This window comes from Hypanus sabinus, chromosome 16 (assembly GCF_030144855.1).
Source record: "Hypanus sabinus isolate sHypSab1 chromosome 16, sHypSab1.hap1, whole genome shotgun sequence".
Taxonomy (NCBI): Eukaryota; Metazoa; Chordata; class Chondrichthyes; order Myliobatiformes; family Dasyatidae; genus Hypanus; species Hypanus sabinus.
In genome coordinates this window covers 25,858,406-25,872,510 of record NC_082721.1, presented here as the reverse complement: position 1 = coordinate 25,872,510, position 14,105 = coordinate 25,858,406, and the positions used below count along the sequence as shown (strand labels likewise).

Below are 14,105 nucleotides of genomic sequence, written 5' to 3'. Positions count from 1 at the left end.
TAGAATACTGGTGCGGATTGAGGACTCACTGATGGACAGAAAACGACAGACAGTAGGGTCATTTTCCAGCTGGGAAGCTGCGATTAGGTGGGTAGGGGGTCAAGGCAATTGGTGATGGAGCCTCTGGTGCTCATAATATAAATCAATGATTTGGATAAGGGGACTAACTATAATAGATCCACATTTTCTTATGAGACGAAGCTGAACGTGAGAAGGCTGAAAGACTTCAGATGCATATGACCAGGGACGTGGCAGATGGAATATCAGGAGTTTCCTTCATTGTGAGAGATTTAAAGCGACCTGTGTGCACTTGAATATCTGAAAAGTAATGTGTAGTTACTGGAAGCTGTTAGGAAGGAAAATTGTACATTAGCCTTTATTACAAGAGGAGTTGAGTACATGAGTAAAGCTTTCCTGTTGCAATTATACAAGGCCCTGTTGAGACAACAATTGGAATATTACATACAGGTTGTTTGCTCTGTATGATGGACCTGTGATAGAATATAACAGATCTTCAGAGAGCATGGGGGTTTGATAAGGACTCTCTGGTTTTCAAAGAATGTGAGATGATCTCATTGAAACCTATAAAATTCCTATGGCACTTAATAGGGTGAGGACAGTAATGATAATCCAACAAGTATAAGAACAGGAGAAGACCAGAGCCTCCTCTACTGTGCAACACCATTTTCTTGCTTCATCCCTATTTTCCTCAATTCTTCTAATACCCTGAAATCTACTGACCTTCACTTTGAATGAAATAAATGACTGAGCCGCTGGCTTACTCTGGGTAGGGAAGTCCACAGCCCTTTGAATGAATATATTTCAATAGTCTTGCTGTTAATGTGAGACTACAACCGGGATCTGTCTCAGCAGCTGGGAGAAGCATCTTCCGCATATCCACCCTGTCAAGCTGTCTCAGAATTTAATGAGTTTCAATGAGGTCATCTCTCATTCTTCTAAACTCCAGAGAACAGACACCTGGCCTACTCAATCTTTTCTCGTATGTCAGACCTGCCATCTCAGGAACTAGCCTGTGCATCTTCCACAGCAAGTACACAATACTCCAGGTGTGGTCCTATGTTTACTCAAATACTCGTACAATAAAGCTTAGGATCTCTAGAATCAGGCTTCAAGTCACAGAATAAAAAGTCAGGCATTCAGGACAAAAAAAGGGTTATGTATCAGTGGAATTCTCTACTAATTCCAAGCTCAGAAAATGAGCTTATTAAGGCTTTCGAATACAAAGGAATTCAAGGGATATGGGGTTAGTGGAGAAAAGCAGGGGTAAAACATCAGCCATAATCTTATTGAACAAAATAGCTAGCACAAGCCTCCTCCTGTCTGTTTTACAGATCCTGGAGAAACAGCCCACCAACTAGTAACCACAAGAACAGTGTGTCAGTGGTGAAAGCAGTTATTGGAACCTTCTGCTTAGGAAACTTCTGCTCTGCTACTGGACCCACCTGTTACATTTAAATGGTGATCTCATTCTTTTGAATGTGGTTCCCACTCCTGTGGAAAGCTAGAGGTGCTTGAATGATCACTTTATTTGAATGATTTAATGTTTTAACCGTTTATATCCAAATGTGTTTTAATTACATTTGTATACTTGTTATTTAATTATTTAAATATCATTGACTTAAAGGTTATTGGGAAGGTTTTGATAAAAGCTGGTTATTCCCGGGGATGGGGCTTGCCTGAACTCAATTTGTTGCAGTTTTCTGGTTCTTAGGTGCGAAGGGTTAGCTCTCTACATCCAGGAAAAAGTTCAGGTGATGGGGACTGCAGGCACCAAATTCAGGATGACCGATATATCAAGAGTGCTTGCATATGAATTTGCTGAAAGGAATAAAAGTACAAGTATGAATTTCATATTAAGATATTGATAAGTCATTTCTTATACTTGCTTATCTAACAATACTAATACAGCAAAGAAAGACCACGGGTCAAAAGTACTTTCATCCCTCGTGATTGTTCTATCATTCAGTTATTTTCTTTCCGGTTACTTTAACTCCATGTTAAAAGCAAAACAAAGTAGCAAAGGGAAGTTGTTGCAGGTTTACAGGGACACAGGAGAAAGGAAGGGGCCACCAGGATCGCCATCATGGGAAATGACATGGACCCAATGGATCATTATAATGATACATGGACCCTGTATCATTATAACAGCAGAGGCATTCTGCAAAGTGATTTATTTTTTCCAGTATAGAGGACACCACATGATGAGTACAAATGCAATATAATGCAAATGGAAGAAGTGCAAGTGAATTATTGCTTTGGTTGGAAGGAGAGTTTGGGTCCCTGTAAAGTGTGAAGGGAAGAGATAAAATGGCACATGTTGCTTCTCTTGCAATTGTATGGGGAAATATCACATTGGTGAAGATGAAAGTGTGAAGCAAGGAACTGGAGAGGAATTGTCCCTGGAAAGAGGAACACATGTCTGCTGCTGGTACCTCATTGAATGTGGAGGAAATTATGGAGCATGGTATAATGAATGTGGAGGCTTATGAGATAGGAGAGGACAAGAAAGACCCTATCCTTTCTCTGGGTAGGAGAACGGGGCTGAAAGCTTATGTGTGGAAAAAGACTAGGCTGGTGACTATCCTTGGGATTCAGTGCTGAATTCAAAATTTCACGAATTTCTTGATCTATTTTACTTTCCAGATCAGGGCATCACTAATAGGATCAGCATTTGTGATCCATCTGTAACCTACCTTTAGACGGCGCCAGTGAACCATCTACGTGAACTGTGGAGATAGTCTTGCCAACAGGCAGAAAGTTCTTTGCTAAACTTCTCCCAGTAATGATGGGGACCAGCAATAACCAGTCCTTACTTTCTGTGGCAGAACTGGCCAGGCCTGAAGTAAAGGCATCAACTTGTTATACAGTTTGCTTCATTCCACAGATGCTGCCTTGGCTCTTCACCATTCTCATTTCTTTCAAAATTTCCAAGGAAAGGTGTATTCTATATTCCATTGTTCTAGCCTTGTCTTCTTCTGTTTACACCTCCCAAGGTCCAGCTGCCTTTACCGCCCTCCCTTGGTCCAGGTGTCACTGTTATCTGATGGGGTTTACCATACCACATTCTCTTTGTTCCCTCCACTAAATTCTTGATTCATGTAGCAATTTTGATGCAATTGATTAGCTTGCTGAAGCTGGTTAACCATCAACTACACTCAGTGGCCACTGTATTATGTATTGGAGTGGATCCTGGTGTATTCTTCTGCTGCTGTAGCCTACCCACTTCAAGGTTTGGCGTACTGTGCATTGAGTTGTAACACGTGATTAAGTTACTGTTGGCTTTCCTGTCAGTTTGGAGCAGTCTGACCATTTTCCTCTGACCTCTCATTAATAAGGCATTTTCGTCTATAGAACTGTCACTCACTGGATGTTTTTTGCACCAGATTCTGTAAACTCTAGAGACTGCTGTGCGTGAAAACCCCTGGAGTCCAGCAGACTCTGAGAGACTCAAACCACCCTGCCTGGCACCAACAATCATTCCATGGTTCAAATCACTTAGATCACATTTCTTCCCTATTCTGCTGTTTGGACTCTTGACCATGTTGGCATGCTTTCATGCATTGAGTTGCTGCCATGTGATTGGTTGATCAGATATTTGCATAAATGAACTGGTGTACCTAATAAGGTGGCCACTGAGTGTATATTGCTACCAATTTGAAAGCATATAAAGCAGATGGGCAAACACAGCAGATTTCCAACCTTCTTAAAGATTTAGTAACCATTAATGAGAATATTCTGATTTATTCCATGGTTATTCAGTGTAACTTCTACAACAATCATTGTGCAATTTGATTATCTACCAAGAGCTTTGGATTACTAGTCCATAATTTAACCACAACTCTGCTGTTCCTTACTAGGTATAAAGCCAAACCAAGATGCCCCAGTCACAGGTCCAGAGAACATGCATCAAATTTGTAAATGAATCAATTTCTTCCAAGAAACTGGTTTGTCATTTATCTTCTTCTCCCTAAATAAGAGGTTATTAACGAGATGAACTTGAAACCAGTTTTAGAACTCAAGTTGCATCAAGAGGTCCTCAGAGGGGTGGGACAGTAGCATAATGGTTAGCATAACACTATTACTTACCCGTCGTTCTCTGTAAGGAGCTTGTACGTTCTCCCTGTGGCTGCATGGGTTTCCTCCAGGTGCTCTGGTTTCCAAAGATATGCACGTTAGTAGGTTAATTGGGCGATGTAGTCTCGGTGGGATAGAAAGGCCTGTTGGCATGCTGTATCTCTAAATCTGCATTGAGGTGCAGAGGTATTTTGTTACCTGGATTTAATTTCTGTAATAATTAAAAGCAAAATGACTGCAGCTGCTGGAAATCAGCAATTAAAAGATATTGTTGGAAACACTCTGCAAGACACACAGCATTTGTGGAGCTGAAGAATATCCTGGAATGCTGGTTCAGCTTGTTTCTTTATTTCCTGCATTGTCTGTTCATAATTCTATTTCTGTACATTCTCACATTTTGGCAGTTTTCCATTGTTGTTTAGCAGCAGTACAGTACAATTCATTAACAATTACCTTAAGTTAGAATGATAAAAAATAAGTAGTGAAAAAAATGAGAACAATACAGTGAGGTCGTGTTCACAGACAGTTCAGTAATCTGATGGCAGAGAGGGGAAGCTATTCTTAAAATGTTGAGTGTGTATCTTCAGGCTCCTGTACTCCTCTCTGATTGTAGTAATGAGAAAAGGGTCCGTCCTGGATGGCGCCTTGTTGAGACATTGCCTTTTGAAGGCATCCTCGATGGTGGCCATGTTGGAACTGGCTTAGTTTACAACCCTATACAATTTTTTTTTCTGATCCTGCGCACGGGAGCCTCCGTATCAGGCAGTCATGCAGCCAGCCAGACAGAATGCTCTCCATGGCGCATCAGTAGAAATTTGCACGTGTCTTTGGTGACATAACAAATCTCCTCAAACTCCAAATGAAATGTACCTGCTGCTGTGCCTACCTCATAATTGCATTAGTGTGGCCCCGGATAGATCCTCAGAGATGCGGGCACCCAGAAACCTGAAGCTGTTCACCCTTTCCATTGCAGACCTTGATGAGGGCTAGTATGTTGTTCTCCCATCTTCCCCTTCTGAAAATCCACAATCAATTCCTTGCTCTTACTGACATTGAGTGTTCTTAATGAGAACCCCAGGGTTTATGCATCCATATCTTTAAAATTAGCAGGACAGGTCAATAACATAACTGAAAAAGAAACTTCTTATTAGCAAGGAGGAGATGCTGGAACTGCATACAACACGAAGCTTTACTTCTGCATATGCCATCGCAGAAAATTGCTCTGGAGAATTTGTAGTGGAGATTTATGAAGATGTTGCCAGGACAGAAACAATGCAGCTTTGTTGGAAAGAGGCAGACTGACTTTCTGTGCAACAGTGATGGCCAAGGTATTGAAAATTAATAAGGGCCTAGGCATAGTGAATAGAAAGGATCTATTTTCAATAGCAGAGGGGTGTAAAAGCAAGAGCTACAGATTTAAAGTAATTGGTATGTTGAGAGGGGAGATGAGTAAACATCCTATCATTCAGAGTGTGGTATGTGTCTGACAGTTACTGCCTGAAAAGGTGGTACAGGCAGAAAATAAACTTTTGAACAGTACCATGATGTGGCCTGCAGAGCTACGGACATAGTGTCTAAAGATGGTTATGCTGAACCAGCTCTTTTTGACCAGCACATTTACTATGTTGCACCTGGCGGCCTACAGTAGAAATTTTCTATGATTCTAGTCTATGAAAAGTTAGTGTATTTTATAGATTTCAACAAGGACTGCACTAGTAAAGTACGTCATTGGTTATCAAATACACAGCTGTCCCTGGGATGTAAGAGTTTTTCATTTAGGAGATAGAGCACAGGAACAGGGTCTTTGGCTCATCGAATCTATGCAAATCACCAGGCATCCATTGTTGCATTAATCCTAACCTAACCCATCTTATCACCACACACTCCCATAAACCAGCCCTACTACATTGATTCTCCCATTCACCTACACACGAGGGATAACCTTTTGACACCAATTAACCTACCAACCCACACATTTTCAGAACACAGGAGAAAATCTGAATGCCCAAACGAAACCCAAGCAATTGCAAGTAGATGTAAACGCCACACAACACTGGAGATCAGAATTTTACCTGGGCTGCTACAGCCATAAGGAAGTGTATCTACTAGTGTCCCACACATTTATATTTTTCAATAGTTGTCTTTTCCAGGTCAAGATTTAAGAGACAGCTCATCAAGCAGAGGAGTTGGTTTTCACCATTAACATCACAGAGTACAGCAAAGGAAACAAATGTTAACTGTAAATATTTTTAATCTACAGCTCCTTATAAAGAAAAGGATGACACAGAAAGCTCAGAGAGGTAGGAATTATGGGGAGATAGAGAGTGGCTTGGGGAGAGATAAGGCAATACACACATAGCAACCAGTGTGCTTCACTTCTCAATGGAGCTGCAAACTCAGATAATGGGTCCAAGTCAATAAAAGTCCACATCCCACAAAAGCAAGTAAACGTCCTGGCACTGCAGGGAAAAACGGCACAACCCATTTCAGCCAGCATCGAACACTCCCAGAACAGATATCGAACAGTTTGGATGGACAGTCAAATACCCCCAGTAAGGGTCAACTTGAGTCAGACATGGAGGAAAACTATGTATTGTCCCATCAAACATCTCCCAAACAGGACTGGACATAAACTAAAGTTCCACCTAAAATGTGCCTTCAAACACCCCAGCAGACGGATAGCACAAATTAGATTCAGAGCAAGTTTCCTTAGCGGGGGCATCCCCTTGGTCTCGTCAGTCTGGGTTTAGCACAGTTCATCTGATTGTAATATCCTCCCTTACCACACCTATCACAGTGAAAGAGTGGAGGGAAACAGGTAAGAACCATCCCTGTCTAGGGCTGATCGAAAGGCCAGCAGATGACAAGCCCTGCTTACTCAGAGCTCAGCTGCTGTCACTCTGTGGCTTGGATAATACTTGACCTTGTCCTGTTTCCTCGCTTTCTGGTTACCAGCTCCAGCTCCTCAAGTCCAGGATTGGTGTCAGGGTCCCTGTAGCTGCTCTTCTGGAAACAGACCGAGTCACCTGTCACCTGCTGACCGTGTCGTTGGCAGAGGTCAGCAGCAATGTCCTGAGAGTCCACGGCCAGCAGTTCCACCAGAGTCCGGAGAGGGTAGCGACAGTTGCGGCAACTATAACCGTGGCTAAATGCACGAAGCAATCGGTGTCGGAGCATCGAGATGTGTCGATAGATGGCACAACTCTCCAGGAAGGGGAGGCGACGCACCATACGCAGGCAGCGCACATAGTTCCCCTCGGCCAAGGCGCGGTTAATGGAAAACGCCACTTTCATCTCAGGCGAGTCTTGGATGCGGGCAGGCAACTGCAAGGCATGATGCAAAGCTTTATCCGATCCTGGGGACGCAAGACAGAGTCTGTGCACACAGTGCCAGAGTGGGTCTAAACTCACATCTCTCCCAAAAACCCCTCCCTAAACCACTCCTCCCCTCCCAATTGTCTCCTTCTTCTCCATTCCCCCCCGGGCATCTGGGCTCACGTCTCTCCCACTGACCCTTCCCCACCACCTCCTTCCTCTCAATCCCTCCCACAGGGCCTGGGCTCACGTCTCTCCCATTGACCCTTCCCCACCACCTCCTTCCTCTCAATCCCTCCACAACATCTGCTTCTACTCACCCTACCACGCTGGGGAAAGGTCTTTGGCCTGAAATGTTAACTGTTTCTCTCTCCATAGATGCTGCCTGACCTGCTGAGTGTTTGCAGAATTTTCTGGATTTATTTTAGATTGCCAGCATATGAAATATTTTATTTGATTTTCCATTCTCCCTTCCTCACCACGCCCTCCCCATGACTCACATCTGAAATACCCCTCCATCTCCATTCCTCACACACACCCTCCTCAGCACCAATCCCCTACTACCCTCCCCATACTGTCAACCCCCTCCCTCTCCACAACTTCCACCAACCTCCACGCTGTTTATCACACCCTCACCCATCTCCCCTCCCCACCCTCCTTTCTATATACGTAGCACTGCACCCCTCACCCCTCTACAACCATTCACCCACTGCCCGCTCCCTACCCTCAACATTTTTGCTTAAGGGGAACATCACTGCAGTAGAGAGAGATGAAATTATTGAAGGATCATCCAGTGAGGCTTTATGATGGAGCTGAGAAATAAGAAGGGGTTGGTCACCGTGATGTGGTTGTACTATGGGCCGCAATTAGTCAATGGGAATTCAAGAAACAAACATGCAGGGAGATTGTGCAGACAGGCTTGTCATAGTAGGGGATTTTAAATTTCCTACCATTGGCTGGGACTGCTATGAAGTTCAGGGCAGAGATAGGTGGAATGTAAGTGCGCTCTGGAAAGTTTCCCTAGGCAATATGCACTCAATCACCATTTTATTAGGTATAGCTGTACACGAGGCTTATTAATGCAAAAATCTAATCAGCAAATCATATTTATTTATTTAACAATATGGAGCAGAATGGGCCCTTTGAGCCAACTGTCCCAGCAACCCCAATGATCAGTTAATCTACCCGGTATGTCTCTGGACTGTGGGAGGAAACCAGAACATGGGGGGGGGGGGGGGGAGACGCACACAGTTCACAGGAAGCACGTAGTCTCCCTACAGAATAGTGTTGGAATTAAACTCGGGAATGCCCTGAGCTGCGATAGCGTTGTGCTAACTGCTACACTACCGCAACGACAACTCAATGCATAAAAGCATGCAGACGTGGTCTAGAGATTCAGTTGTTCAGACCACACATCAGAATGGAGAACAAATGCGATCTAAGTGACTTTGACCGTGGAGTGATTGTTGGTGCCAGACGGGGTGCTTTGAGTATCTCAGAAACTGCTGATCTCCTAGAATTTTCACACACAACAGTCTCTAGAGTTTACAGAGAACGGTGCAAAAATTTTAAAAAAACATCCAGTGAGCAGCAGTTTTGTGGGCAAAAAGGCCTTGTTATTGAGAGGTCAGAGGAGAATGGCCAGACAGGTTCAATTTGACAGAAAGGTGACACTAACTCAAATAACCACACTTTACAGCATTGGTGTGCAGAAGAGCATCGCTGAACTCACACTACATCAAACCTAAACGTAAATGGGCTACAGCAGCAGAAGACCACAAACATATACTCAGAGGCCACTTATTACATACAGAAGATACCTAATAAAATGGCCACTGAGATTATAGAGGATCCCACCAGAGAGGGGCAAAGCTTGGATAATAGGGTGGGGCAAGTGACTGAGATGACCAATGAGGGATTACTGATCAGTTTTAAAGTAGCTATGGAAAGACCAGAGACATAGGAGCAGAATTATGCCATTAAGCTGTGAAAGGGACAGAACTCTTTCACATGTTCATGGTCTAATCTGGGACAACAGGAATTTGGAAGGTATGAAAAAGTAGCTTGCCAAGGTTGATTGGAGCAGTATGTTTGTGGGCAAAGAGACCACAGGCAAGTGGGAGCTTTCTAAAAATGAGGAAGTGAGAACTCAAGGCCTGCAGGTTCCTCTTAAGAGTGAAGAGCCACAAGCAAGGAACCCTGGACCATACAAGATATTGAAGCCCTGGCCAGGATAAAGGAGGCAAGGGTCAGGTACAGGTGGCTGGGATCATGCAAATCCATGGAGAAGAATAGGGGCTGCAGGAGTAAACTCAAAAAAGTAAATCAGAAGACCAAAAAGGGGGCATGAGACAGCTTTGGCAGAGAAGACTACAAAAATTCAAAGATATTTTATAGTATATTTAAAGAAAAATAGTTACCAGGAAGAGAATGGGACCCTCAAAAAAAAACAAAGAGGACATCCATGTTTGCAACGACACAAGATGGCAAGGTCTTCAATGTATGTTCCTCCTCTGTTTTTACCCTGGAGAAAAGATGTGAAGACCTGGGAATTAGGTAAAGTTAACGGGCATTGGGCATGGACCACATTACAGGAGTTGCTGACATTTTAACATGTAGGAAGATCGACAAACCTCTGAAGCCTGACAACATACTGGGAGACTTGAAAAGAAATTGTTGAAGCCTGGCTGAGATATTTGCATTGTTGTTAACCACTGGTGAGGTGCCAGAAGACTGGAGGGTAGTAGAAGATGAGTCTTCAATTAAGGAACTGCAAAGAGAAACCTGAGGATTATAGACCAGTAAGCCCAACATCTGTGGTAAGTTAGTTACTGGAGAGGATTCTGAGGGATAAGGTACATATGCATCTGGAAAGATAGGGATTAATTTAGAGTAGTCAGCACAGCAGTCTGCATGGTAGATCATGTCTTATGAATTTGATTTTTGATGTGTGACCAAGAAGGTCGATGAGAACAGGTTCTACAAGGACTTCAGTAAGGCCTTTGATAAGATTCCAGGTGATCAATCGGCTGCTCTGAAAGGTTAGATCACGTGGAATCTGGGGACAACTGGCTTGATAGTACAAAGCAAAGGGAGATGTTGGCTGATCGTTTCTTGGGCTGTCCTTTCTGACATGCTGCCATTCATCAGTCAAGGCAGTGAGTACTGCTATGACGACAGAATATAGTATTAATGATAAGACTCTTGGCAGTGTGGAGGATCAGATCGGGATCTGAGTACATAGGACTCTCAAAGCAGCCGCACAGGTTGATTCTGTGATTAAGAAGGCATACTGTGCATTTGCCTTCATCAAACGTGGGGCTGAGTTTAGGAGCCGAGAGGTAAAGTTGCAGCTGTACAGGATCCTGCTCAGACTCCATGGAGTACTGTGCTCAGTTCTGGTCACCTCACTATAGGAAGGATGTGGAAACCATAGAAAGGGTGCAGAGGAGATTTACAAGGATGTTGCCTGGATTGGGGAGCAAGTCTTATGAGAATAGGTTGAGTGAGCTCGGCCTTTTTTCCTTGGAGTGACGGAGGATAAGAGTGACCTGATAGAGGTGTATAAGATGATGAGAGGCATTGATCGTATAGTCAGAGGCTTTTTCCCAGGGCTGAAATAGCTAGCACGAGAGGGCACAGTGCTTGGAAGTAGGTACAGAGGCTGTATCAGAGTAAGTTGTTTTCTTTTTTACACAGAGAGTGGTGAGTGCGTGGAATGGGTTGCCAGGGACGGTGGTGGAGATATGATAGCGTCTTTTAAGAGACTCCTGGACAGGCATATGGAGCTCAGAAAAAAATAGAGGACTATGGATAACCCTAGGTAATTTCGCAGGTAAGGACATGTTCGGCACAGCTTTGTGGGCTAAAGGGCCTGTACTATGCTGTAGGCTTTCTATGTTTCTACGCTATAGGGAAGACGTTATTAAACTGGAAAGAGTGCAGAAAAGATTTACAAGGATGCTGCTAGCTAGGACAGGAGAGTTTTGACAGGCTAAGACCTTTTTCCTGGAGCAGAGGAGACTAAAGTGATCCAGCAGAGGTATATGAAATCATGAAGGACACAAGATGAAAGCACTCAGTTTTTTTCCTAGTGTTTGGAAACTGGAGGATGTCAGTTTAAAGTGAGAGGGGGCAGATTTAATAGGAGCTTGAGGGGCAACTTTTTGTTTCAGAGTCAGGGTAATGCACTGTCAGCAGTTGTTGTTAAGGTAGGCACACTTTAACAACTTTTAAAAGACAGTTGGACAGGTACACCAATAGGAAAGGTTAAGGAGATTATGAACCAAATGCTTGAATAGGCATCTTGGTCGGCATCAAGGAGATGGGCTGAAGGGCCTGGGTACCGTGCTATGCGACTCTAGACCACCACCACCCCTTCCCCTCTTTCCTCCAACCCTCCACGTACCGAGGTCGTACAGCAGTGCTAGGGCCTCGAACTCCGCCTGGTTTTTATGCTCGCCCTCGCTGTACGTGGCGAGTAGGCGGCTGAAGCACTCGCGCACCTGGGCATCGATGGAGCCGGGCTCCCTCGGCCGGGGGTGGTAGGGCGGCGGGCCGACGAGCAGGAAGCGGAGACTCGGCTCCAGGATGGCGGCGGCCGCGCCTCCCCCGAGCCGCTGGGCGGCCAGGTCCTGGCGGACGCTGCGAAGCCGGTCCATCACGAAGTCGTGGACCACGGGCCAGGGCTCGGGGCCCAGCTCAGCCCGCGGCACCACCTTCTCCATCAGGTGCCTCACCGTCTGTAGCAGCACGGCGGGCGGCCGCAGATCCCCCGGGGCCACCGCCTCGCAACCTGCCGCCGGCCGCCTCCACTCCTTCACCGCCGCTCCCGTCACCAGCTCCAGCCGGTGCAGCCGACCCTGCTTCTGGCGCTCGGACCGCTCCCGCTCCGGGCACATCCCGAGGCAGCAGGCAGGTCTCATCGTGTCTGAGCAAGGTTTCGGGTTGGGCGGTGAGGGCATTCCCTGCGCTGGACACGGGCTGCTTCCCTACGATACTTCAGGCTTCAGCGGAGACCCAAGGCCCATTGCCCGTTCCCGCCCCCCAGTGGCGATGGCAGGAAGGGCAGCCTCATCTCATCCGCTCCTGACAGACTTTACTGATCCCGAGGGAAATTGGGTTCGTTACAGCCGCACCAACCAAGAATAGTGAAGAAATATAGCAATATAAACCATAAATAATAATAAGTTAATCATGCCCAGTGGAAATAAGTCCAGGACCAGCCTATTGACTCGGTGTCTGACACTCCGAGGAAGGAGTTGTAAAGTTTGATGGCCACAGGCAGGAATGACTTCCTATGACGCTCAGTGTTACATCTCGGTGGAATGAGTCTCTGGTTGAATGTACTCCTGTGCCTAACCAGTACATTATGGAGTAGATGGCAGTCATTGTCCAAGATGGCGTGAAACCTGGACAGCATCCTCTTCAGACACCACCGTCAGAGAGTCCAGTGCATCACTGGCCTTATGAGTTTGTTGATTCTGTTGGTGTCTGCTACCCTCGGCCTGCTGCCCCAGCACACAACAGCAAACATGATAGCACTGGCCACCACAGCCTCGTAGAACATCCTCAGCATCGTCCGGCAGATGGTAAAGGACCTCAGTCTCCTCAGGAAGTAGAGACAGCTCTGACCCTTCTTGTAGACAGCCTCAGTGTTCTTTGACCAGTTCAGTTTATTGTCCATTCGTATCCCCAGGTATTTGTAATCCTCCACCATGTACACACTGACCCCTTGGATGGAAACAGGGGTCACCGGTGCCTTAGCCCTCCTCAGGTCCACCACCAGCTCCTTAGTCTTTTTCATATCAAGCTGCAGATGATTCTGCTCACACCATATGACAAAGTTGCCCACCTAAATGCCTATTGCCCACTCCCTCAATCTTCATTCCCATTACCTCTCCCTCTATTCCAATTTCCATCTCAATTCCCATCGCACCCTCCCTCTATTCCAATTTCCATTACCTTCTCCCTCAATTCTCATTTTTATGTTAATTCCCATCGCTCCTCCCTCCATTTCATTTTCCATCCAAATTCTCATTGCCTGCTCCCTCAGTTCCCAATCCTACTTCACTTCTCATTTCCCCCTCCTGGAATACTTATTCCTACTTCTCTCCATTCCCCCTCAATCCCATGTGGGTCCTTTATTCAATCACCCATCTACTGCCCAGTACTTCCTTAATCCCAGTTTTCCCACTCCTTTAATCTCTCACCATTCCCTCAATTATCTTGTTACTTCGTTATCGAATTCTGAACTCCCTTTGCTCACTATTTCCCCTTGCATTGATTTCCCCCAATCGGGTAATCTTTCGTGGTGAGAATTCTCCATCTCCCCCTATTTCACATGTTCATTTATACCTTTCCTAAATATTTCAGGGGATTCATGGGAGCGATTAGGAAACCAAGGCACCATATATCAGACCATGCGGTAAACAATGATCGAATTTGTGGGGTTTGAGAGGGGTCCAAAAGGAGAGACAGATGTACGGAAGTAGGACAGACTCTTCGAACTTAGGACCCGGACAGTTTGGGATCACCAGTTGTGAGAAATTAAATTCAGAGAGCTTTAGATTGAAATTGTCGAAATTCTTGGGTTAGAAGGGATTACAGATTTAGAGAGAGATTGAAACGATGGAGTTTGTTACCTACGTAAATTTTGCAAACTCTGTTACGGTTCTTTTGAACAGGAAAGGTCA

The 14,105-nt window shown here is 45.1% G+C and overlaps 1 protein-coding gene across 1 annotated transcript; it reads right to left on the bottom strand.

Annotated features, from left to right (window-relative positions):
* Positions 1-274: 274 nt before the first annotated feature.
* Positions 275-12,558, bottom strand: sac3d1 (SAC3 domain containing 1). The gene is made up of 2 exons (XM_059991352.1): positions 11,819-12,558; positions 275-7,451 (listed from the first exon to the last, which is right to left on the bottom strand). Exons 1-2 carry the CDS (start codon positions 12,372-12,374, stop codon positions 6,991-6,993), a joined length of 1,017 nt encoding a protein of 338 aa, XP_059847335.1. The 5' UTR covers positions 12,375-12,558; the 3' UTR covers positions 275-6,990.
* Between the last annotated feature and the right edge of the window lie 1,547 nt (positions 12,559-14,105).

Bases quoted from the DNA above. Each gene is read 5' to 3' on its own strand.
- sac3d1 (XM_059991352.1), bottom strand. From the start codon at position 12,374: ATGCCCTCACCGCCCAACCCGAAACCTTGCTCAGACACGATGAGACCT. The intron at 7,452-11,818 runs GTACGTGGAGGG...TTGCGTCCCCAG, and splicing joins AGCACTGCTGTACGACCTCG to GATCGGATAAAGCTTTGCAT.